The 25,074-nt window shown below is 45.1% G+C and overlaps 1 protein-coding gene across 1 annotated transcript; it reads right to left on the bottom strand.

Moving 5' to 3' along the window:
* Positions 1-8,163: 8,163 nt before the first annotated feature.
* Positions 8,164-10,233, bottom strand: LOC147727088 (zinc finger protein 862-like). The gene has a single exon (XM_086963049.1). The coding sequence runs from the start codon at positions 10,231-10,233 to the stop codon at positions 8,164-8,166; it is 2,070 nt and encodes a 689-aa protein (XP_086819175.1).
* Positions 10,234-25,074: the final 14,841 nt, after the last annotated feature.

Below are 25,074 nucleotides of genomic sequence, written 5' to 3'. Positions count from 1 at the left end.
TTCTCCACCAGTGGCCGTAGGTGGAATGGCACTCTTCTGTGTCGTAGAGCGACTGAGGCGACTGTCTTGTCAATGTGTAGTTTGACAGGATCACACTTGATACATTTGAGTCCTTGGAAGAGCTCCGGGAACTGACTGAGTAGCTCCTCTACTTGGTGGGTTTGGACTCTACGGGCAAAAGATACGAGGCAGAGGTCCTCTGCTGTGTGGCAGCTCAGTAAGTGTCTGCCTCACTGTCGATTACATGGATCATTGCCATGACTTCCAGGTCATCTGCCTTGATGGGGACTGAAATCTTCCCTTACAATGGAAGAGGTGTGTCCACCCAATAGGCATAGATTCTGGTCTTGGACGAAATCACTGGAGGGCATGGCCGTAGGACTGTGATATTGTTGGAGGCCCATGACATTCACCATCGCTCCGGTGTCGAAGACTGCTTTTATCTCTGTTCCTGCGACCTGGATCATGCACGTTGGCTGGGGCATATGGCGTCACTTGAGCTCACGTTCAAAGGAGATTAGGTATACTTCTTCTTCATCTTCTTCTGAAGAGTCGTCGATTGGCCCCTGGTACCTCCGGCCCTTTCTTTGGGCGTCTTCAGATGGTGTTGCTTCTGTCAACGACAGTTGTCGTACCGCCCTTGTTGAGGATCTTTGGTTCCAGTAGTCATGGCCTCTGTTTCGTCTTCAGCACACACTGGCAAAGTGGTTAGGTATGCCGCAGTTGGTACAGGTCTTCCCTTGTGCAGGGCAGTTTTTTGCGGAGTGTGGTTAGTGGTCGCAGTATCCGGATCTCGGCTTAGACGTTTCCGATTTAGTCTCCTGAAGGAGTCTCCTTTTGGCTTGGCTCTGAGGGCATCCGCCCGCTCCGTCTTGATGGCGTCGGACTGTCCCTGGAGCTTGATGAGCACCTGGTCCATCTCATTCGCTCGGACAGCAGACAGGTTGTGTGATCTCGCCAGCATCAGCATATCTTCGAGCGTGATCTTCGGTTTGTGTAATCTGAGACCTCTCAGCGTCTTGTCTCGGAATCCCTGGATGAGTGGAGCCCTGATCTCTTTTGGTTGGTCATCTTCAGTGCACGCGCTGGCCAGTTCGCATAGTCGGGCGTAAAACGTATCCATGGACTCACCTTCCCTCTAGCGGGCTTGACGCAGTTTGAACCGTTCAAAATCAGGGTTTAGCTGTGGGTCAAAATGGGCGTCTAACGCGGTCACCGCCACGTTATAGTCAGTGGCCGCTCCTGTGTTAGGCAGATGTTTAAAGAGTTTAAAGATTTTGTTACCCGCGTAGTGCAGGAGCAGGGACCTCTTCACCGCTTCATCAGTCTCACGGGTTGCGACAAAGTAATTATTTAGGCGCTCTATCCATATTTTCCATCTGGGGGATGCCGTCGCTGGGTCCTCCAGTTTGCTGAATGGCAGTAACACTCTTGAGGTGGTGTGTTGAAAGGGTGGGTGAGCGGGTGCAGCAGCCTGATCATTGTCCCCCATGGCGGTCAGTGGTGGACGGAACCGGGTTGGCTAAAGTCATACAGCGAGCTCAGCACTGGTGGGGTGGGCCAGCAGAGGTAGTGGTGCCAAGGAACAAACGTGGAGAAATACCTGTAGGCAGGTCCAACTGTGGGCAGAGTGATGGCAGACATGTCCTCTGGTATGCTCACGGGGCAGAGCGTATGTCAGCAGCTCTCTGGTGGGCCTCCTGGGCTGAAAGAATCCCCAGCAGGGGCGTGGCTTAAACGCGGCGGAAAACGCAGTGTGAGAGGAGATAAACAGTGTGAGTGGTAGTGCACCAACCTTCTGTCCTGAGGCTGTATTCGTGGCTCTGCATGGTGCACTCCCCTGGAGGTGAGGCGCGCACGTGAGTGTGGTCTGTTTCGGTCCACGCGTCCGCCACCGAAGATCCCGTGTGCCCTGCAGCAGTGGGGCAGGCAGCAGAGAGCGAGCAAGGGTCTTGTCCCTCCTCGTTGCCAGTGTGGGAACGTGTTCAGCAAACACAAGATAGGGTGCGCCTGGGGCACAGCAGCTGCGGGTCGCACATGACCAGACACTACACAAACGCTGATTTGGCCCGAAGTCTCGTCCCCGAGCGGGCGCTTCCTTTTATTTGCCCCGCAGGTCACGCCTGGCCTGCAGATGATGTATGGCGGTTCAGTCGCGACTGAACCGCTAACCATTACACCATTACACCTACTTTAGGTCTCGGCTAGCGTAGGCTGCGCTTGCGCAGTCTCGCTGGCGAGATTTTATGTTTTCTAGTACAGAGGGTAAACGAGCCAGCTCTTCTCCATTGGCTGGCTTCCTAAACGGCGGCCAGCCATTGGAGAAGAGCTGTGCCTGTCACTCTAAGCCCCATCCGTTTCGGATTGAGGGGCATGTTTTTTGCTGTCCTTTCTCTCCGTGACGTCTTCAGTCACTCAACAAAAAACAAGCCCCCCAGTCTAAAAAAGACGGGACTTGCTGCCTCTCGAGGACACAAACTTTTAACTCGGCGTATCTGTGTCTTACCTCTCTAGCTCAACTTCATTGCACACCGTCCACATCCAGTTAATCAATACCAGTTACTCAATATTTGAGTGTTGTAATGAGTTCTTACTTTAATGCTCTCTATTGTAAACGACCCAATACCGTTGGGTATTTTAATAAATACCTTATATAATGAACTCTTTATTTTGCAAAACAACACATTTGTGTAATGTCCACGCTATATATAAAATGGGGATTTAGAGATAGTGAGGAAACGCACTCTTGTCTCTTTCCCTAAAGATTGCATGTACATCACGAAAAGTACGAGGACATAGCGTACGCTACCAACATGAGCCAAGTTTAGTTTCATTGGCATGTTCATAGGGTGGGGCTGGCGGGATTTGCATTCCTTGCGACGGAAGGAGGGACGACTTGTTTTTACGGCGAGCGCGTTTGCAGTACCCCGGCAGCTTGGCCGGGTGGGCATCAAGGAGTCTTTGCCACCCTGCTTGGTTGCATCTTCCTCTACAGTTGGAAGGGTTAGATGAGCAACGTCCGCTGGCGACCCAGCTGCGCGGGGGTGACTGCAGGGGCAGCAGCGCTGCCCGGGTAGGGCTTCGCGCCCCATCCCCATGATTACAGCAACGTAAAGTGACCGCTGCCAGTTGACAACCTGAAGGATGATATGCACCACAGCTGCGAACCCACAGCCACCCCCACCGCCCCCAACTGCCACTTCCATGGGACCTGGATTCTTCCCCTTGCACCCGCATCCTTCCTCTTCTTGTAGCCCCGGGCTGGCAATGGGCTCTGAGGGGGGATTTGGGTCGCAGGCCATCGACTGCCGGAGTAGTTACCAACTGCTACTGCCATGCCGGGCCCTGGCAGATAGGTATCGTTGGATATATACGGCAGCACTCAGTGACAGGGACCAGGGCGGCCACGCCAGCAGGTAAGATGCGCGTCACTCTGCTGGGTGAGGGTAGGGGAAAGAGGACACATCACCGAACAGAAATGTTTTCTCCGGTCTTGGTGATGACCCTGTGTGTGGAGTGAGTGTGTTGTATGCACTGGGCAGGGGGACGAAGGACGCAGGGGAAGCCTGCGCGGGCTGCACGTGCCAGGAATGCTGACACCACCCGGCATCATCATGCAGCCGGGGTTGAGGCGGTGCCAGCGTTCCACAAGCGTGTGGTCCCTCTTTCCTGTGTTGTAGGGGTACAATGCCACTCCCGGCAATGTCAGTCCGTAGAACACAATGTCTTAACATTTTCTGCATTGTCACCAGGAGGTGCACATGCCTCCTCTCGCATGGATCCATCACCAGTGCAGAGGGCATTCCGGGAAATGGGTGGGAGGGGTGGGGTATCCCTATCCGGGTTTCATTCTCACAACGCCTTCGCCGCTTCGGGCCCGACGCCCTTTTTGCGAAAGGGTGGGGAGAGGGCGTTGGTGTAGGGATAATAGTAATGGTACGGAGGTAGGGGGCATGGGTACCTTCATTTAATTGTACAGATCCTCACCTATTTCCAAAATAAAAACCGTAAAAAAAGCCCAGGTTCATTGCACATATGCATCCGTGAGGTGGGGCCATTTTTCATCCTTCCATACGTGTGTGTAATTTTTTTTGTTTCTATTGAATGTGAAATGCAGTTGTTTCCTTGCTGTGCTCACAGTATCAACATCACACCTTTTTATTGCGTCCTAAAGGCAGTGTTCGCTTTAAGCGGGGTTTCTTTAATGTTGCATCCTTCATCCTTTACTGCAGTCACATTCCTTGCATAACTACAGATTGTTTTGTTATTCTCTGGATGACATCCTGAAAATACTGTTTCGGTCTACAGCAAAGCAGTAATCTTCATGACGTCACCAAGTACCTTTTGCTTGCTTGTAAACTGTCCTTCAACCCTGACATTCACTTGTGCTTTTGGTTGTTGTAGGAGCACGGTCACATGTTTGGAACACAGTGTACCTGGATTTTTTTCCTGAAAGTTTATGTATCTTGTCCTTTTTATGTATTTTTTTCCCAGTATCTCCTGTTAGCCCCAAGTAAGAGTGTTTTTTGTGGTTGGAGAATCAGCCATACTTTCTCTTATGTATTTTATTTTACACCCCCCCCCTCTGCTTCCCCTCCTTCCCCGCCCCATTTAACCCTATGTTCATGTCGTGGATGCACTTTGTAATGCCAGGATGGAGCTGTCTTGTTTACCACCGGCTGAGGATGGCAGTGCTCGCCCACATCATTTACATTTCGAAGTGTTGATGCTTGATACGTTGACAGGGTGGTGCTGGGTCAGGTCGTGTCTAGATACAGATAACGTCGTCGCAGAAGGTTTCCTACGCGCAGATGTGCTTAATCATGGGGTGTTCGCTTTTAGTTGGGCTTCTAAAAGTAGCGTGGAGCCATGACTGTCGGGTGACATCAGACCCTTCTAAGAGATGTTCTTGGAGTAGAATCCCGACGAAGAGCCATATGAGACTCCCGAGGTTGCGTGAATCAAAGGCTGCGATAGTAGTGGTATCATGGGATTATTTCAGGAGACTGACACAGTTATTTATTATTTCAGGAGACTGACGCAGTTTATCTCATCTTCTGTGCGATGCACCTGCATCTTTCAACTAGATCACTATGGCAGCAGTCCTTTTCTTGGGCCTCAGAGGGCCCTCCATAGGTGATAGCTTTCCTCTTGGAAATAAGAATGTTCTTCATTATACTGTTGTCCTTTGAGGTGGCGGCCTGTGCTTTGGAAACAAATAAAATGTTGATTTATCCTTGATACTTTTATCTTAGTGCTCTCTACTACATACAAGTCACACTCCTCACAACTCACTAAATTACACTATCCACAATTTTATACTCACTCTCTACTACTATGCTACTATCTACTACACTCTAATACTAAAAAATACCAACTAACTACTGCTATATAATTACACTCGAGTTTAAGTCATTTGCTACTCACTATACTAAATAAATATACTAATCCATGTACTATCTATGACTCACTACACCACATCTATTTCTATCTACTAATTTTCATTACTCACTACTACTTTGTCTCTACTACTCACTAACTCCTACGCGCTCTCTACACACTATCTACTACTCACTCTAAACTACTCTCCACTAATCTACACTACTCACTAAGTACTATTGCCTACAACTCACTCCTACACTACTCTATAAAAGTATACTCTCTATTAATAAACTAGGGACTCTCTACTAACAATTAATCACTACTAATACTCTACTACTCTCTAATGCTTAACAATTGCAGTTGTAAATGACAATACCATATATTTATGTGTTTAAAAAAATGCAAAAAATAACATTTGCAATACCAAAAGCTCTAACTTTAACAAAGACGAGACCATTGCATTATAAATGCTTGTTTTAGAGAAGCTGTTAATGTTTGGAGTTCTCGAGATAGTCCTCATTGCATGTAAGGCCTGGTTTACATTTTGGTGTACAGGTTACTCGGTCACAAACATGAAGAATGTCCTATCTGCCTTATTACTAATGCATTATTGTCAGTGATGTGATTCTGTGGCCGCAGCCTATTTTTGCATAATTAAAGATTTGCCACATTTGTTACATGGATTCCATCATTTGGTGCATAATTTGCAGATTTTAATCAGAAATGTATTTTGTTTCTAGCTCAAATGGATCAAACATCACTAAAATCATGACACCGTGTGTTAACGCGCAGTGAAAGGCAGTTAGCAAAGGTTAACTGATCACCTTTCAGCCTGTTATTTCTGTATTTGGTTGTTTAACCAACATTAACAGGGTGAAATATTTTTCCAGACAGAATTATCATGTGTACAATAATGAAGCAATTCTATAAAATATGTGCTGCATTGTTTTGCTTAATCTACCTTTTTTTGCAGCTTAATTTAGTAAACCCTACCTCTTAATTTGGTGCTCCCCTGCCACATAATTCCAGTGGGCCTGATTAGCTTATGTTACTTGTAATAAGGCAGACAGGATACCTCTCAAATTTTTGAATGATTAGCCCGTCGCCAAACTCTAAATCAGATCCTTAGTTTTCATCTCCTATTCATTACCTTTTGAGATTTGGCTGCCTCAAGCAGGCAGTTTTGAAGCCCTTGACTTTCTGCACAGAAGCAGTGGCGCTGTCTCGGAATGTCAGCGGTGTGGTTGAGGGGTAAAAAAAAAGATAAAAATAAACTTAACTGTGAACGCCACAGCTGCCTTTTCTCCTTCCTCTTCTCTCAGGACTGGCAGCAGGGATTGGAAGAACCCAGGTTCCCAGACTCTTCCAGCCAATCAGAACTCTGCTGCCACCAAAGTGCTGGCCAAACTGTCATGCACACTTAGAGAGGGCAAATCACTCCTGCCTCTGCTCTGGCCAGCCCAGCACCGCCCTAAACTCACTCCGAGTCCGCACTAACAAATAAAATGATAATAACATCATGTTTGCATCATTTTACTTTTATTGTTTTACACTGCTCAAAGAGCAGTGGGGCGACTTTCCCCACCTTAGAGGAGGAGCCGCCACTGCACAGAAGTCTTTTCTCACTTTTTTACTGGCCTGCACGGCTCCACGCCTCTGTCTCCAAAAATATCTGGGGAGCAGAAATTAAATCCAAATCCACATGTGCAAACAGTAGTCAGAAGATCTGAGGTAAGGGACAAAAAACGACAAATAAGAAAGACGTGCAAGTAACAAACAGTCCTATCATGCTAAGGACACCTGTTCTTAAATGTCTATTAGAGTTAGCTTCTAGATATGGCTGTCAACTATACCTTCCCTTTGAGGCTTAGTCATAGGGCCATTTCCCTATAGGGTGAGACAACAGGTGCGGCCCGTGGAGGTAAGAGCGCTGGGGCGAAGTCGACAGACGATGTCGAGGGAAACTTTTATTTAAAAAAAGAAGAAAACCACTTACCCTGCGCTCACCGCAACACCAACTCAGCGATGCAGTAGTCTTTTTTTTAATTTAAGTTTCCCTCGTCATCATCTGTTGACTCACCCTCCCCCGCTCCACTGCTCCTACCTGCACTGGCAGTGCCTGTGAGACAATAAAGGACCATCAGAAGGATCTGTACACAAGCTATTCCTGCACATTGGAGATTGTTTTGTTATAATATGACAAGTTCCAGAAGAACAGTGTCTATGATGCCGCAGCCTAAGACACGCAATTGATGGTCGGAATGCAGAACAAATCAAAAGATTCACTCCCAGTCAAGAGATCTGGGTTAAATCCATCATTCTAATGCTCATCATGCCACCCCAGTTTAGACCTGTCAAAATGAAAATCAGTCTTGACCAATGTTCCCTCTAATTTTTTTCCTCTGTGTGCGGCAGTGGAGGGTCTCTGTGCGCTGCAACCATGGCTATGTGCGCCAGGAACCAAACCGCGCGTGTCTGCGGCGCCAAATGGCACTCCAAAATTTTACTTTAAAAAGTGAAAAGATAGTGCATTTTCACACATACGGCGCCACAATAAGGGTCTTAAGGGCAGTTTGCAAATTGGATATGCACACCATGACATGAATTGGTTACACTGGCAAGTACACTTCAAGTGTAGAAAAGCACAAGACTTCAGTGGTGGTACCATCATAAGATTTTAATAAATATTCTTAACTAGAGCACAGTTCATTGGGTGGGGAAATGTTGCAAGCCTATACAATATCTTATATACACAGTAAGGGAGAGGGCTGTTCAGACAAGTCAAGTGCCATCACTAGATGGGTGACAGGGTTGCTTCTCACGGCGATCCTTGCCATTTTTCCAGTGCTGATAAACTCGGTCTAGGTCAACTTTCCCATTCAGGAGGTAGGCCTTTGTCCTCATCAGCATGTCCAAATGCTTCTGCTCTAGTCTATTCCTCAATTTGCTCTTGATAGTATTCATGAGGCTGAATCCTCGTTCACAGTCTGCACTAGATGCTTGAAATGTTGCACAGACATCAACAAGCTGAGACACCACACTATACTGAGCAGCATTGCGTACAGTGAAAGTCACCATGTCTTGAAAGGTGGTAAATAACCCCCCCTTAACATGTTCTGCCACCACATATTTATAGTCTCTGTACTGTCGAACAACATCTTCTGGTGTTTCACAATCACCCAGGACCAAGACATTTTTATACTTTTCAACAAGTCTTTCAATATTCTCAGTCCCAAAATCAAAATGCAATTGTGTGGCTATTGCCTGGATCTCAAAACTTGCCCATTCTTTTAGCTCACCTTCAGGGAACCTTTTTTGCATGTGCTCACAAAGAAGGGAAACAAAAGACAAAATAGGCCCACTGTCAAACTCTTGCCTTTCCTTGTACAACACCATCAGCTCTCTTACATTGCTGCTCCAAAATACAGTGTCCCCCAAATACTGTTGCTTAATTTGGCCAATCTTTGCTCTTGCATACTGTACGGCTTCAACAGTAGTTAAAGAACTTTTTTGGAATAGTTTGCACAAAGATGCAAATTCACCCAGAATGTCATTAAGTACTGAAAGGGAAATATGGTAGTTGGAGTCCGATAGTTTTTTATAACAATATTTAGCAATTGGATCATTCTCCTCAACTTTCTCATGCTCAAAGTACTTAAGAACAGTCTCGTAATTACGAATTAGTGCACCAACAGCAAAATGCCTTGAAAGCCACCGGACTTCATTCAGTGGTCGAAAAGAGACAACTTCACATTCAGTGACTGATGCAATTTCATCCAGCTTGGACTTCCTTGCAGGAGATCTGGAGAACACAGTGTAGACAGTCCTCAATAATGTCTCCATCTCTTTAATCATTGGAACCCTCTTCCAGGCATCATCAATTCCCAAATCTTCTCGATGTGCGACACAATGCTGCTCAACTAGATGAGGAATGGATTGTTTAAGGCGAGTAGCAACACCATTATTCTTCCCCAGCATCACAGATGCACCATCAGATGTGAACATGACCATTTTCATGAGGTCCAGTTCATTGGCAGTGTAGAATTCTTTCACGGCAGTAGTGATAGCCTCAGCATTACAGCTAGTCAGCTTCACTATGCCCCCAAACTGCGTTTTGTGCTCAGTTGATGTTACAGGTCGGAACTTGAAGTACAGGATGAGCATTTTTGTAACAGAAATATCTGTGCTCTCATCAATTATCAAGGTGTGATACAAAGCTTGCCGAAGTTCTGTCATAGCTTCACAGCGTATCACGCTATTGATGGCCTCAAGGAACTCAAAAGCATAGTTCTTGCTCCTCCAGCTGTCTGGTATCTTCACATACAAAGCTAAGTGGTCATGGATGTCTTGTACAGATAACATTGAAGTGTTCATCTTGATTGCCAGCAACACGTTGTTGATGAGAATCTTTATCTCCTCAGGCATAGATCTTTGGCGTTCAACTACTTCCATTCTATTTGCTTTGTCAGTGGCAGTTTCTGTCAGCATTGCCCGTACTCCAAAACCAAACCTGGCAGCAGCACTTCTGCTTCTCAATATCACCAAGGCAGACTCATGTACTTTGCTAAGTAGATGGCGTTTCATGTAGTCCAGTTTCCAGCCATCACTCCATTTCTTCCCTGTGGAAAAGTCCCCAACAATCTTGGCTTCGGCACATGCTCTGCAAATCAAGCCCACATCTGGACTGTATTGAAATAGTTCCCCGAGTTGCATGCGGACCTTGCTTCGTGACTTCTGTGTCTCAGCCTCCACAATTTCCTTCATCCACTCTTCCTTGAATACAAGGCAACATTTCTTCCTTTGTGGTGAAGCACTGCACTCTCCCGAAGTTACAGCTTTGCGCTTGAACATTTCCGTACCCGCCGGTTTGAGCCTGCTGCCCCACAAAGCCTGCAAAATAAGGAAACATGGCTTACGTTGACGCCTAGCTCATGAATGCAAACTGTTATACTACAATGTTGAAGATGCACCACAGTTTAACTCAACCCAACAATTACCTCTTCTGCTTGCACTCACGTGCGCCTCTTTAAATGTTTGGGGTTCTGGCTGTGAAACCTGGCTGTGAAACCTGCAACAGAAGAAAACATGGGTAAGTATATATGGTACTACAATGTTCAAGATGCACCACAGTTTAACTCAACCCAACAATTACCTCTTCTGCCTGCACTCACGTGCGCCTCTTTAAATGTTTGGGGTTCTGGCTGTGAAACCTGCAACAGAAGAAAACATGGGTAAGTATATATGGTACTACAATGTTCAAGATGCACCACAGTTTAACTCAATCCAACAATTACCTCTTCTGCCTGCACTCACGTGCGCCTCTTTAAATGTTTGGGGTTCTGGCTGTGAAACCTGCAACAGAAGAAAACATGGGTAAGTATATATGGTACTACAATGTTCAAGATGCACCACAGTTTAACTCAACCCAACAATTACCTCTTCTGCCTGCACGTGCGCCTCTTTAAATGTTTGGGGTTCTGGCTGTGAAACCTGCAACAGAAGAAAACATGGGTAAGTATATATGGTACTACAATGTTCAAGATGCACCACAGTTTAACTCAATCCAACAATTACCTCTTCTGCCTGCACTCGCGTGCGCCTCTTTAAATGTTTGGGGTTCTGGCTGTGAAACCTGCAACAGAAGAAAACATGGGTAAGTATATATGGTACTACAATGTTCAAGATGTACCACAGTTTAACTCAACCCAACAATTACCTCTTCTGTCTGCACTCACGTCTGCCTGTGCAATTGTCTTTGTAGTACGGTCTCACGAACCTGCAAAAGAAAAAAGGGTGCAGATTGTGAATCTATTTACCAAGCAACCCTCAACCCAACGAGGAACGTAAACAGAATTACCTTGTCTTTGTGGTACTCGCACCTGACCCCTGTAATCCAAATACCGTTCAGACTGGAAACCTACAAGTGAAGACAAGTAAGTCAGCAAACGCCCGAAGAATTACAAACTGTGCATGGGACCAGTCAAGAGGCCCAAGACGAAAAATTACCAAATAATTACCTGGGATTCCAGCCTAGGACAAACAGGGGTATGCCCATGTGTTCCATTATTAGCATCCATTATCTTAAACTGGTCTATAAATCCGAATTCCCAGGGGAAAGCGGCATCACAGAAGGTGTAACACAAAATACAAACTGCAAATGGTTGAGGTGGGTGAACAAGGTAACCCACAGGATGGCTGAGAAGCACACAATCCATCAAAAGGTCCCACCTGAAGCTGCTGCAGTGCCGCGCAAAAAATATGATTGACTACGTTCAAGCAATTTTCAGGCAACCATAAATATGTCAAGCTAACTGAAGAATTATGGACCTGCTGCAGAGAGATCTAATTTTTGCTTACTGGAAGTTGACTCATTAAGTAGCTGAGGAGGTTAAAATGCCTGATGAAAAGCTGGTGAACCATGCAGATCAAAAATCACATTCAATGTAACTAGGTCAGTGAATTACTGCTTCTGTCAGAAAGCTCATTTTGTTACTTGCAGTTTATAACTTTAAACCCTAACCCTTTTTGAACAGTAAATAAAACATTTATAAAAACGCAGCTTTAAATTTAAAAACCTGCATCAAGAGGAATACCCTTAAATCTTGTTTTACTTGCAGAGATTTTTATATATTCTCCACATCTTTATTGCTTTTGTTCACAAGAAAATTTCACCCGGGCCTTAGCCATCGAATGCTAATCATAAGTACATTCTGTTCTTAGCTGCCCCTATTTTTCAGTATTCTGCCTCCTTGCCACTAGTTTTTTGTGCCCGCCTGACCTCTGGGCCACTCGTTTTTGGTGCTCGCCTGACCTCTGCGCCACTCGTTTTTGGTGCCCTTATGCACTCTGCCCCACTCGTTTTTGGTGCCCTTCTGGCCTCTGCCCCACTCGTTTTTGGTGCCCTTCTGTCCTGTGTCCAACGCTATTTTTGTGTCTGCTGTGGGCTTTTGTTTAAATATTGCTGACAATCAGAGCCCCCTCACGGGCTCCAATTAACAGCAATACTTAAACAGAATGCCAGTCTGCCCGCGCTTTCCTAACAAAAGCATAGCCAGTTTCCAAACACAGCGTGTACTTTAGCCGAGGGAGAGAGGGACACGCGGAAAGAGCCCGGTGAGTTTGTGGGGGGTTAGGGGGGGATGTGTACGTGTGTGTGTGTGTGCGCGCAAGTCTTTCTGTATGTGCGTGTGACTGTCTGTGTCTGTCTGTGCGCGAGTGTGTCTGTCTGTGTGCGCGTGTGTGTGTGCGCGTGTCTGTGTGTGTGCGCGTGTCTGTGTGTGTGCACGTGTCTGTGTGTGTGCGCGTGTCTGTGTGTGTGTGTGCGCGTGTCTGTGTGTGTGTGTGTGTGTGCGCGTGTCTGTGTGCGCGTGTCTGTGTGTGTGTGTGCGCGTGTCTGTGTGTGTGTCCGTGTCTGTGCGCGTGTCTGTGTGTGTGCGCGTGTCCGTGTGTGAAAAGGCCTGACCAAGTTGGGGAAAGGCTCTTTAGATCTTGCCGTCAGTTTTGGACTTCCTTGCAAGGTCAAGTAGGGGGAAAGGCTCTTTAGATCCTGCCATCATTTTTAGACTTCCTTGCAAGGTTGCCATTAAGGAAGAGCCCAAGACTTTTGCTTTATAAAGTGACTAAAGAGGGCACACTTAAATCCGTTTTCTAGAATTTATTTTAAGAGATGTACAGACTACCCGCAGGTCAAAGGGTGGGCAAAAAATGCTATTTAAATTCATTTTGCTAAAAGACTCTTAACGTACCCACAAAACATTTTGCTTGGAGTATTTCAAAGCCTGAGCAGATTGCAGAGTATGCTTTTTAGACTCTCACTGAACATTGACTACTTAGTTCTTACTGAGGTTTTCTGTGTCCAGGATCACTTCTTTTTGTAATATATCTCAGATGCATCCTCCAAGCCCATACTTCCAAACTCACTTTATGGAGGGTAGCAATCAGTGAGGCGAGGGAGGAGCTTGGAAAAATGCTCTAGGAAATACCCAAACACTATCCCAATAGGAAGTACTCCGGGTGAAAGGCGGTGATTAATTTGCGAATGAGACAATAAATGCAAAAGTTAAATGCTTTTCTTCAGGCTACCTCCAGCACTGCTAAAGTATGGGGATTGGCTACAGGGCCGACTTTAGCACTGGTGGCTCCTGGTACAAATCTTTTGGCACCCCCTTCCGATGGCCACTTTCTCCATACATTTGTTCACTACCACTCTAATTGTGCCCCTCATCTCTCTATAGCCACTCTCTGACACACATACATATATATATATATATTTGCTCAAAGCACTACTCTTAGTTCACACACATGGTTTTGTAATCTGTATGGTACACATTCTTTGCAGGAAGCACATTATCCCTCTGTGCTACTTTATGAGTATAAACTGCCACTTCACAAATATATGATCTCTCAACAGCAGTAACATTAATCACCAGGGTTATCTTGACATTTTTGTTGTTGGCTGAAAACTGTTGGACGCAGAAATAAGTTCACGTTTAACTCCCAGCATCAAAGTCAGCGCCAGTTATGGCTGCACCAATCGCACCGACCAAAAGCTGGCATGGATTGGCTAATATCAAGGCTGCTTAGCCCTAGTTCCATTGCATGCCTCTTTATTCCACCACCCTGCATCTTCTGGAAGATGTTTTTCCCCAGTTTTCCTGTCTTTCACATCCTTGTTTCTCCACAAATTCCCCAAACCTTAAAATAAGTTCAGGTGAGCCCCATGCCTGACAAAGCTCATTGGTTTAAATACAAAAAAAAGGAAGAACACAAAACTAATGTTCCGAGTGGCCAAACAGGAAAAAAAACGGCATGTCAAGCCAGTAAATGTTTTAAAATGTGCAAATCTGAAGAAATTCTTTTTTTGCATATAACTGAAATAGCTTTAGTTATGTGCAGCTGTAGAAACGTATATAACTGCGGCGTTTCAGCTATAACCAGTTTTGAACGCACTGCTTAACCATGCATTTTTTATTCTGTAGTCCACAGCAGCGTTTTAAAACTGTTGTTGCAAAAGTAAGGCAATTGTTGCGCTTTCAATATTGGGCGTAGGCACAGTTTAGAAAAAATGATTTCAGCCTTAAATCTTACAAGGAACACGATTGATTCCCATTTTTGGTGATCAGTGCTCATACGCGGACTCCATGAAAATTACAATTAGTGCAGCAAGGCGGGCATTTCAGGCTGTTGAAAGAAGGATGGAGAATAGTGGTAGATCACCGCAGCAAAATGATGACCGTCCGCCACTGATGCGAGGCTGTGGGGGAGACTGTGTGGAAACGCAGTTAAGTGTCCATGTTAATCGCAGCCCTTTCACGAGCTGCGATGAACATGGATATTTAAACAAAGCACTCAATGTCCCCCGCAGCCTCGCGTTACTAACAAAACAATCCAGCAAGTTTACAAACACGGCATGTGTTTGTAAAGTTGCTGGATTGTTTTGTTAGTAACGCGAGGCTGCAGGGGACATTAAGTGCTTTGTTTAAATATCCATGTTAATCGCAGCTCGTGAAAGGGCTGCGATTAACATGGACACTTAACTACGTTTCCACACAGTCTCCCCCGCAGCCTCGCATTGTGAAATAACTGCGAGGAAATAGTGTGTGCCGTCTGAGGGGGTACAAAAGCGCCAGGAACAAAAGAAGTCAAGGGGGCACATAGCACTTACCTCCGCTCCCGACACCCGAGTGACACGTTTCACCGCCGCCTCCGCAATCACGAAATGCCCGATTTTCGCGCCGCGCGCTTTTTAAAAGCGGCGGCGCGAATACTCTCGCGGGATGTGCGCGCTCCACAAATGGGAATGCGCGCTCAGGGGTTTGCAAGTGCGCGTGCGCGCGGGCGCGCGCCTTGCTGGGAACAGTGGTCTTGACCCTGTGCCTCATGGGTACAGACCAGCCCGAACTGCTAAAGCCAGGTCTTCCCTGGACTGGAAAGAAGAATCCCATGACCGGTTTCAGGATTTCAGCCAGATTAGCTTGAATCCAGTGGCACAGTGAGCCTGGGACGCACTTAGGGCGTGGAAGCAAAAGACACACAATTGATGGATGGAATGCAGAACAAATCAAAACATTCACCCCCAGTCAAAAGATCTGGGTTAAATCCATCATTCTTATGCTCACCATGCCATCTAGATATAATGTCAACCTCCAAAAAAGAGAAATCCTGCCATTACCAGCAATACATCGCAAAATACCACGCTCAGTTTGCCCAGGTGGAGTATGCACTTGCCTTAGATATTTTTGTTAGCAATTCCATTTATGATTATACTTTTTTGTAGTTTGATCTTGTCTTTGAGTTTGGATTGTGGTTCTAGTTTCCTATTTCTTACTCAACCCTTCTTTATTTTGTGTGGAAAGCTTGGTGTGGGCTGCTGTTGTCCATCCTGTACTGTGCCTGGCTGTGGGTATGAAGTGAGCATGTACTCCTGCTGTCTGTACTTTTACCTGCTGTGTGTGTAAGCTTTATATGTTGCCTGCGCTTTAGATGTTTTGCAGAAGAACAGAAATGGACATCGTATTTCTCGCCACAGAATTGCAATTCCTGTGATTTGTTCTGCCATTAAATTCAAGATCAGTTAATTTGTTGTCGTGAGGGCACAATGTATTGCATTGGTATTTATGTAGCACTTTTCATACCCCTTGCGAGGCCTAGTGCTTTCCTGAGTGGTTGCATTGTTTATATAGGACTTGAGACTCATGGCAAGGTATGCAAGTGATCCAATTTGCATCAGGTTCCTGGAGTGTACCCTTAAGAGTGTATGGTTGAAAAGGGGTTGTTTGTCGCTTGTCCTGTGTGGGGCATGCATGCTTTGATTATTTATAATGATACAACAAATCCAAGTATTGCCTGCAGCTTTCTGATTCATCTGAATACTTCTGGTGGTTTGTTTGACCTTTCTTTGAATACTAATAGCATGTTTCATCTACTTTTTCAAAGCTGTCAGCTTTTAACACAGTCTAGCACATTACAGCACATCCCAGCACACACTCGGTGTGATTCACTGCGCCTCTCCATGCTCTCAAGCTGCACTCAGGTTGCCAGTGGCTTCTAGGCCATCAGCATTGCAGTTACTTCCACTCAGGAGCCCATCACATGGTCACTATCTGTTGAACTAGTCAGCTAGTGACCAGGGAGCTCTACCCAACATCTGACAAGCTTTCTGAAGCCTTAGTGATGTCTAATATGTGCTCAGATACAGGAGGAGAGAATGCACAGCTGCAAATAGTTTAAGGCCTCAATTGTGGACAAGGGCCAAGCATTAATACAGCTACTTTTTCCACCAATCAGCTAGGTCTTGTTGTTTAGTGGAGGACCAAGGGCCACCACATTGAAGAGGAAAGATTCACAAAGGTGGTTTTAGCCATAAACATATGTTTACGTCTCGAAAATACCTCAGTTTAAGCCAGTCAGGAATTCAGAAGAATATTAAAATGTGTAAATGGGTTTGCTTTTGTAAATGTCTATGCCGCAGGTGTGGAGCAACCCACAACAGTAAATGCACAAGGCCTGGTCAGCCTTGCAAGTTTTATAAACACCCATCAACATATATTTTTGTGGACAAGCACAAACTGAAACATGACCACTTCCCACCTGGGAAATGATTGTCGGTTTACATCAGCCAAGGGCTGCAGTCCCTCCCCTTCCTGGATGGGTGATTTCTTGGGATTGAGTGGGGATACAGATGAAGGGCTTTCTCCAAGAAGTAAAACGTTTTCTAAGCAGAGAAAAAAATCAGCTTTTGCACCTTTGGTTGCCCTCACTGCTGTGCGGAGTTGTACATTCTACAAAACTCCACACAGGGGAGTGAGGAGCCTTGGAAAGGCCACTCAGGTATAAATTGTGAATCATGGACAAGTCTGTTCAGAGGCTGTCGTGGGACCCCACTTGTACTTTTACACTTATCTGAATAATTCGGACCCTACATGTAAGGCCTTCTACAGGCGTGCTATTTGGGGCAGTAAGGGCTGCAATTGCTGCACCCCATGTTGCTGCGCCGGGAAACCCTTTGTTGGGTAGCTGTGCGCCCTATAAATGCAAGAAATAAAATAAATAAAATAAATTGCTGCTTGTAGCCAATGTAGGGTGACTTGATTAAACCTATAATTGAGCTTATCTGGCCCCAGAGGTGCTAAAGGTAAAATGCAGCTGTTTTTAGTTTTACTATTTGGCTGTTTGCACACCTTACCAGAGACTGTTAATGCGCTACAGTCTTAGGATTTAACTGAGGATGTCAGTTTCTGGTGTCAGAAGGGTGTGAAAAGGCTTGTTATGATGTCACTTGCACTACTAGTATTACGGGTAATTGTCACCTCTGACCTTTACTGTGGGACAGTGGTGGCTAACATAAATAGGAAATGGTGATATGCAAAGGTGATCGACTCACAATAAATTCGGGAGCACGACTGGTGCAGCACTTTTAGCTATCCACAAGCAGGAAAAGGAAGGACTTCCTTCCTGTTTGTGGAACTCATCTTCAATCAATCCTGGAGCTGCTCTCACTCTGTGAAAGCAGCTCCAGGATTGGTGGGAGCAGGCTCACTCAGAGTTCATTTTGAGGCTGGGGACCTGTGGCAGCAATCCCCAGGCTGTTTCACAGCATTTGGAATGCTGGCTCTACAGTGGGCTTGTCGGATAGGTCGGCTGTAGACAGCCGGCCAATCCGACATGCGCACTGTAGCCTAGTGCTGCCATACTGCAATAGCAGGAATCATCCCCGCTCCCACCTTCACGCTCTGCACTATGCAAGTTGGTGCAGTGGCAAATAAATATAAAATGGCAATGGCATGCCATTTTATTTATTTATTCTTGCCTGCTGCACTTGCAGCAGGCAGGGCGATGCTCCTCCGCTCTAGAGGAGGAACCGCTCCTGCTTTGGGAGTTCAATTACCTAGGGGAAACTCTCTAGCAGCAGGTCTCTTGTTACAGATATTAAACAGGGTCCTTGTTGGTACCCACATAGAAAGGAGCATAACCCATAAATAGCTTCTCCAAATGGGTGGATGAATAAGGAGAGCTCTGATTGTGAGGAAGGGTTGTAGGGAAAAGCGATAGCTTGAAACAGGACACTATATGAGGATGTGAGAGGGCATGGGGGCATTATGCTTCAGGCCCCACCTTTCTTCAAAAACATTTATTAATAGATTTCTAGTTGCAAGCATGCCTGCCGCCTCCAAAATTATAATGAGATAGTTTGCGTGCTCAGACATTTTTTAAGAACCAAATGTCATGTTTCTCTTTCCTTGAAGTACTTTAATACTTAGAAACTGGTACTGCTTTCCAGGTCCCTGCTTTCCTTCTGCAAAATCTATTAATAGATTCATTGGAAGCAAGTCTACCGCCTTTGTTAATATCAAGGCAGTTTATGTAGCCGTACCACTAGATGGCACCAGAAGCCATGTTTTCTATTTCTTGAAGTACTTTTTTGATACTGAGAAATCGATGCTGCTTAATGCATCTAAACATAAAGTAAGAAACGTTCTGCAAGCTTGCATTAAGTGTTGGCCCCTGTCTTGCATTAACTTCTGACAAGCCGGGCTTAAATCATAAACCCCGTAACTGCTGCGGCTTTTTCACTCCAGTGCTGAGCCCTGTTTTGGCTTTTGGGGGTAGTTTGTGCTTAGGCCTTCACAACTTTTTTCCACACAAGGTATGGATACCAAATTTGCACCCTTTTCCCAAAACCACGTGTATTCTGAAGGTTCATAGGGTTTGTAAATTTCCCTGGGGAGGGGTAGGGGGGGGGGGGGGTTGAGAAAAAATCCAAAGTATAACTAAATCTTGAATTTTTTAGGAAAAATAAAATGAAAGTGCTATGTAAAAAAAAATATTTTCCCCTAAGAAAAGCATCAACAACAAAAGGTTTGCTGCGCCAAAGTCACAATCTTCCCAGTTTTTAGGAAAAGGCAGAGCTGTATGTGAAAAACATTTTTTACCACCAATTTTGGCATTTTTCTAGGCGGCAGCTAATTTTTCTCAATTGTTGTACTTTCATCCTACTTCTAGTTTCTGGTGGAAGCCAGAGTAAAACCCATGGGTAATCCTGGAAAGATATAGATTGCTAAATTGTAGACAACATTTTGAATTCAGCAAGGGATCATTTTTGTAGATCCCTCAAGGTTTTCCCAAAGAATATGTTGAAATAAAAATAAAATATTGAAAATGATTAGGAGAAAACAGCCATTCCTGGCAATGTTTTTATCTGTAACTGTTGTCACGGTGGCGGTTTTACAAGTGCAATATACTATTATGCCCCTTAGACTCTTCTGGTTGTGAGAATATATAGTGGTTGTAAGTTGTAAGTTATCTAAGAACCCAGCGTACCCAGAGCCAACAAATGAGCTGCACTCTACAATGGTTTTTCATTGTGTACTGAGAATAGAACAATTTATATGGTAAAATGTAAAGAGTGAAAAATGGGTATGAAGCAAACCTATGTGTTTCTGAAATGTTCACAAGATACTGTGTTTAGGAGCAGTGGTTATTTGTACATGTCTGAATTTGGGGATACCCAGATTAGCATGTGATTCAGGGGGGCATTTTTCAAAAGGTTTTTTTTCATACACATTGGCTTTCATTTGAAAGGCACAAAGTCAGAAAAATCAAATTAGTAGTAACAAATGTTGCACTACTCTGTGTTTATACGTGTCTCTCAATTAAAACTGTAACTCACTTGTGTGGGTAGGCCTAGTGTCCACTACAGAAAAGAGTCAAAATGCAACATGGACACATCACATTTTTTCCCTGAAAACTGACCCTTTTGACAATGCTAATAACTGTGGATTTTGGGCCGTAGCTCAGCCGGCCCTTTGAGAAAAGTAGCAAACCTGCACATATTCAAAAATTAGATACCCAGGCAAATCCTCAGTGTGATGACTTGCATGGCTCTTACTTGGTGTTCTTACCCAGAAGTCCGTGCAAACCTCAATCTTTGACGAAAACACACACATTTTCCTCACATTTCTTTGAAATTTTTTTATAGAATGTGTGGGGGAGCCAGACATTTCCTACCACCCAGCGTTTCCCCAAGTCACCCGATAAGAATGGTACCTCACTTTTAAGGGAAGGCCTAGTGCTCGTGACAAAACACAACATGGACACATCACAATTTTCCACTGAAAACTGACCCTTTTTTTTGTAATGTGGGTAGATTTAGATTTTGCGCTGCAGCTCAGCCGGCACCTAGGACACCTAGCACACCTGCACATTTTTGACTTGCTTGGGCCTCACTATGTTTTCTTACCCAGAAGCCGTTGCAAACTTCAAACCATGACTAAAAACACACATTTTCCTCACACTTCCATGGGGAAAGGTCTGGAATCTAGAAGGACCCAAAATGCGACATCGACACATCAGATTTTTGCACTGAAACTTTTTTGCAATATTGGTAGGTGTGGATTTTTTGGCCCTAGCTCAGCCTACACCTAAGGAAAACTTGCATACCTACACATTTATGAAAGCTAGATACCCTGGTAAAATCCAAGGTATGGTGACTTGCATGGCTCTCAACAGATTTTCTTACCCAGAATCCTTTGCACACCTCAAAACTTCGACTAAAAACAAAACATTTCCTCACATTTCTGTGTGGAAAACTTACTTCTGGAATCTGTGGGTAGCCACAAATGTCCTACCACCCAGAAGTTTCGCATGTCTTCCGATAAAAATGGTACCTCATTTATGTGAGTAGGCCTAGTAACCGCAATAGGAAAGGTCCCAAAGCACAACATGACACATCATATTTTTCCACTGAAAACTGACCCTTTTTGTGCAATATTAATAGCTTTGGATTTTAGGCCATAGCTCCGGCAGCAACTAGGGAAACTTACAAAACCTGCACTTTTTTCAAACTAGACATCATGGGAACTACAGGGAGGGGTGACTTGCATGGCTTTTCACATGTTTTCTTACTTAGAAGCCTTGCAAACCCCAAGCTTTGACTAAAACACACATTTTCCACACATTTTTGAAGAAAACATCTGAAATCTGTGGGAAGCCACATATTTCCTACCACAAAGAATTCCCCCACATTTTCAGATAAAAATGGTATCTCACTTGTGTGGGTAGGCCTAATGCTCGTCACAAGAAAGGGGTCACAAGGCAACATTGACACGTTACACGTTTCCACTAAAAACGGACCCTATCTTTGTAATGCAGGTAGCTGTGGATTTGGGGGCCATAGTTCAGCTGGCACCTAGGGAAACCTAGCAAACCCTCATATTCTTTAAAACTAGATTCCCTGAAAAATGAAGAGTGGGGTGACATGTGTAGCTCTCACTAGGTTTTCTTACCCAGAAGCCCTTGCAGACCTTAAACTTTGACTAAAAATACACATTTTACTCACATTTCTGTGCGGAAAAGTTCCAGAATCTATGGAAATCCACAAATTTCATACTACCCAAGGATCCCACATGTCTCCTGATAATGATGGTGCTCCCCTTGTGTGGGTGGGCCAAGAAACCGTGGTATTTGAGGCTGTGCTTAGCTGCCACCCAAGGAAACCCACCAACCGCAGAAACCAATCCAATCAAGTTTAACGGGAGTTCCTTCTGAGGGCTACCCTTGACCTTGGTTTGATCCATTCTTGTACTGGCACTAGGCCCAGCCACGGAAGTGTGATAGCGTTTTTATCAGGACAAGTGGGGAAACACTGGGTGGTAGAATTTTCTGGATCCCAGTTGCTTCTGGAAGTTTACATCACAGTAATGTAAGGAACATGGATGATTTTAGACAAAGTTTGAGGTTTGCAGGGCATTGTGAGAAGAAAATGTTGAGGGATCCACGCAAATCACATCATCTTGCGACTATCCCGGGCATCTAGTTTTCAAAAATGTCTGGGTCTTGTAGGTTTTTTTTCAGGTCGCGGCCTACCCAAGTCCAAAAAGTGCAGCCATTCACCAGGGCAAGTGGGACGATATTGGGATTTTAGCCCCACTCTCCTGCCCCATATGTAAACACAAAACCCAAAAGAATAAAATGTTCTCTCGCTTGCCATTGGGATGGGATGTTTTAGTCCACAGGGGAGCAGAAAATCTTTTGAGGCTTTAGGTGTCAGAGTGAAGCTTGATGGCAGGATGAACCAGATCCATCCCATTATTTTATTTAAAAAAATGATTAGTACCATACAGTGGGATTTATGCCCCACATGGGCAAATGGGGGAAAACCCCCTGTCTGCATTGGGAGGGGGGGAAGAAAGACTGGTTTATCCCTCTTTAGTTGAGGGTGTGATCAATGCCAGAATGCAACACCGGCACCCTTCTTTTGCCCCAGATGCAAAATCTCTGGTATATAGTGGGTTCCAAACTCGTAGGATCAAATTGGGGCCCAGCCCCCTGTCTGCCCCTATGGGAGAAGTGTATAAAAATGGTTTGTGCCTCCTGTGGTGGGGGTATGACCAATGCCAGAGTGCAACACCTGCACCCCTTTCTTTTGCCTCAAATGCAAAACCAGTGGTGTCTAGTGGGCCTCTACCCCCCCCCCCCCCACCCCTGGGGCAGATTTGGGGCAACCTCCCCAATTGGGACAAGCCTACTATCTGCCTCTAGGCGGCAGAAAGACACTATTGCCCCTTCTGGGGTGGGGTATGGCTCGATGCCAGGGTAGGCTGCCCCCTCCTTTTGTTTGTTTTGGTGCAGTTTTGAATCCCCTAGTGTCTAGTGGGCTATCTGCCACCCGCCATCAAGAAGGCAGATTGAGGCAAACTTCCTATCTGTCCCAGGGGTGGCAGAAATACTGTTTAACCCTTTTTGAAGTGCGGCATGCCATGGCAGGCAGCCCCCACCCCTCCTTTTTCTAATGATGACTTTGTGGGCTTTCTGCCCCCAATGGGGGCAGATTGGGGAAAATACACAAATCGACTTCCTCAGAGGGGCAGAAAGACTGTTGTGCCCTTTTCTGTATGGGGGTATGGGCATGTCGATGGTGGCCAGCCCCCACTCCTATGTTTTTCCTTCTATGTTTCCCTGGTGTCTAGTGGGCTTTGCACCCCCTGGGGAGGTAGATTGAGGCAAACCTCCAAGAAAGACTGTTTTTGGGGTGTAGGAATGGCCATGCCCCTGGTTGGCAGCCCATTCCACCCCTTTTCTAGTTATTTTTTATCCCTGGTTTTCAGTGGGCTTTCTTCTTCCAACAGGGGGGGCTGATTGGGGGTAATAGCTCTCATTTTCCCCCAGGGTGGCAGACAGACTACGAATTCCGAGGTGTGGAAGCAGCACACACCCTTGCTTAAGGTGCTGCTCCGCCAAAATCCCTGGTGCCTGGTGGGTAGATCATTGTTTGGGAATTGGTCTCTTATGGCGATTCCCAAGCAGGGATATACTAAGCAGAGATACCATTGGAAAGGGGGATTCTCTCCTTTCCAATGATACCTCACCCAACACAATCAGTGCCTGGGCTTTGGTATGCCCATGAGCGCTGTTGCAGTGAAAGTAAAAAAAGATGTTCAGCATGTTTTACTTTCACTTTTGTGGCAATGACGTGAGAACACCCTGCACGCTGATCGCCATTACTAGGAATACAAACTCAGGCTGCTTTGGGAGCTCTTCCATTGACCGATGCCCGCAGTAAAAGTGCTAAACATAAAAACGGTATGTACATTTTTGAAAAATAGTTGAATGTGGAGGAGAATCCAACAGTTTAATTTCCATGAGTAGTGGATTCTCTTCTGGATTATTCTCTTCCTATAGAAATCTGAGGATTTCTTTTTATATGCCTGCATGTTTTTCCTTTGATTTCTATTTTGATGACAAATTTATTTCAATGTTCGATTTTCTTTTCTTTTATTATCTCTGTTCAATTGTTCGCGCTATTGCTTCAATTTTTCAAAAAAGCATATTTAAACAAAAGATCTGTAATCTGAGGATTTGCCATTGCCATCCAGCTCTAAATGAGATCCTTAGCCTTGTGCCCTTTCTGCCCCTCACTTCCATCCCTCACTTCTGCCAAGGAGTGCTGAGGAGGGATTAATGCTTTGAGCCCTTTCCGTTGTGCAGTGGTCTCACTGTCCAGCATAGGTAGTTTTAGCCCTCTAAGCCACCACTGGTGTTGGATGGAGATACAGAATATCAAGTAGGAAATGCCATCCTACCACAATACCGTTGGCAAAATATAGAGGACCGAAATGTGAATGTGATTCGTATATGTAGATAAGTATATATTTATTATACTTATCTCCTCTTTGACAATATATATATACCCACGCCATCTGGTGAATAGCATACCATATGGCGAAATGCTGAGAATAAAGAGGATTTGTAGCACACCGGAGGAACTAGAAATGGCTCAACAGCAAAGTAAAGAGAGATTTTTAGAAAGAGGCTACTCCCAGCAAATAGTAGATCAGGCTATTGCTAAAACAGAGACTTTAGTAAGAAATGACTTACTGGCAAAAAGCAACAAAAAAGATCAGGCCATCAATCCTATTGAGGAAGCAAAGACTGAGGAGGATCAGAGTTTTCGCCTAATAATAGGTTATAGTAGACAGCACAAGGAACTTCAAAAATGTATCCAAGGGAGCTGGCCTATACTCCTCAACGACCCGATATTAGGACCCCTGCTACCGCAGAGGGCTTCCATTACTTACAGCAGGGCTTCCTCAATGAGAGATTGTTTGGTGGTATCTGATCCAGAAATGATATCAAATCCTGTTTGGTACCAGAACTTGAAAGGGTTCAGAAAATGCAAAACTTGTAAGGCCTGCA

The sequence above is a fragment of the Lissotriton vulgaris genome, chromosome 3_1, assembly GCF_964263255.1.
Source record: "Lissotriton vulgaris chromosome 3_1, aLisVul1.2, whole genome shotgun sequence".
In the NCBI taxonomy this organism is placed as follows: domain Eukaryota; kingdom Metazoa; phylum Chordata; class Amphibia; order Caudata; family Salamandridae; genus Lissotriton; species Lissotriton vulgaris.
Note: the sequence above shows the minus strand (reverse complement) of the source record. Positions and strands in the feature narration are given on the sequence as shown.

Coding starts and splice junctions, on each gene's coding strand:
- LOC147727088 (XM_086963049.1), bottom strand. CDS start 10,233: ATGTTCAAGCGCAAAGCTGTAACTTCGGGAGAGTGCAGTGCTTCACCA.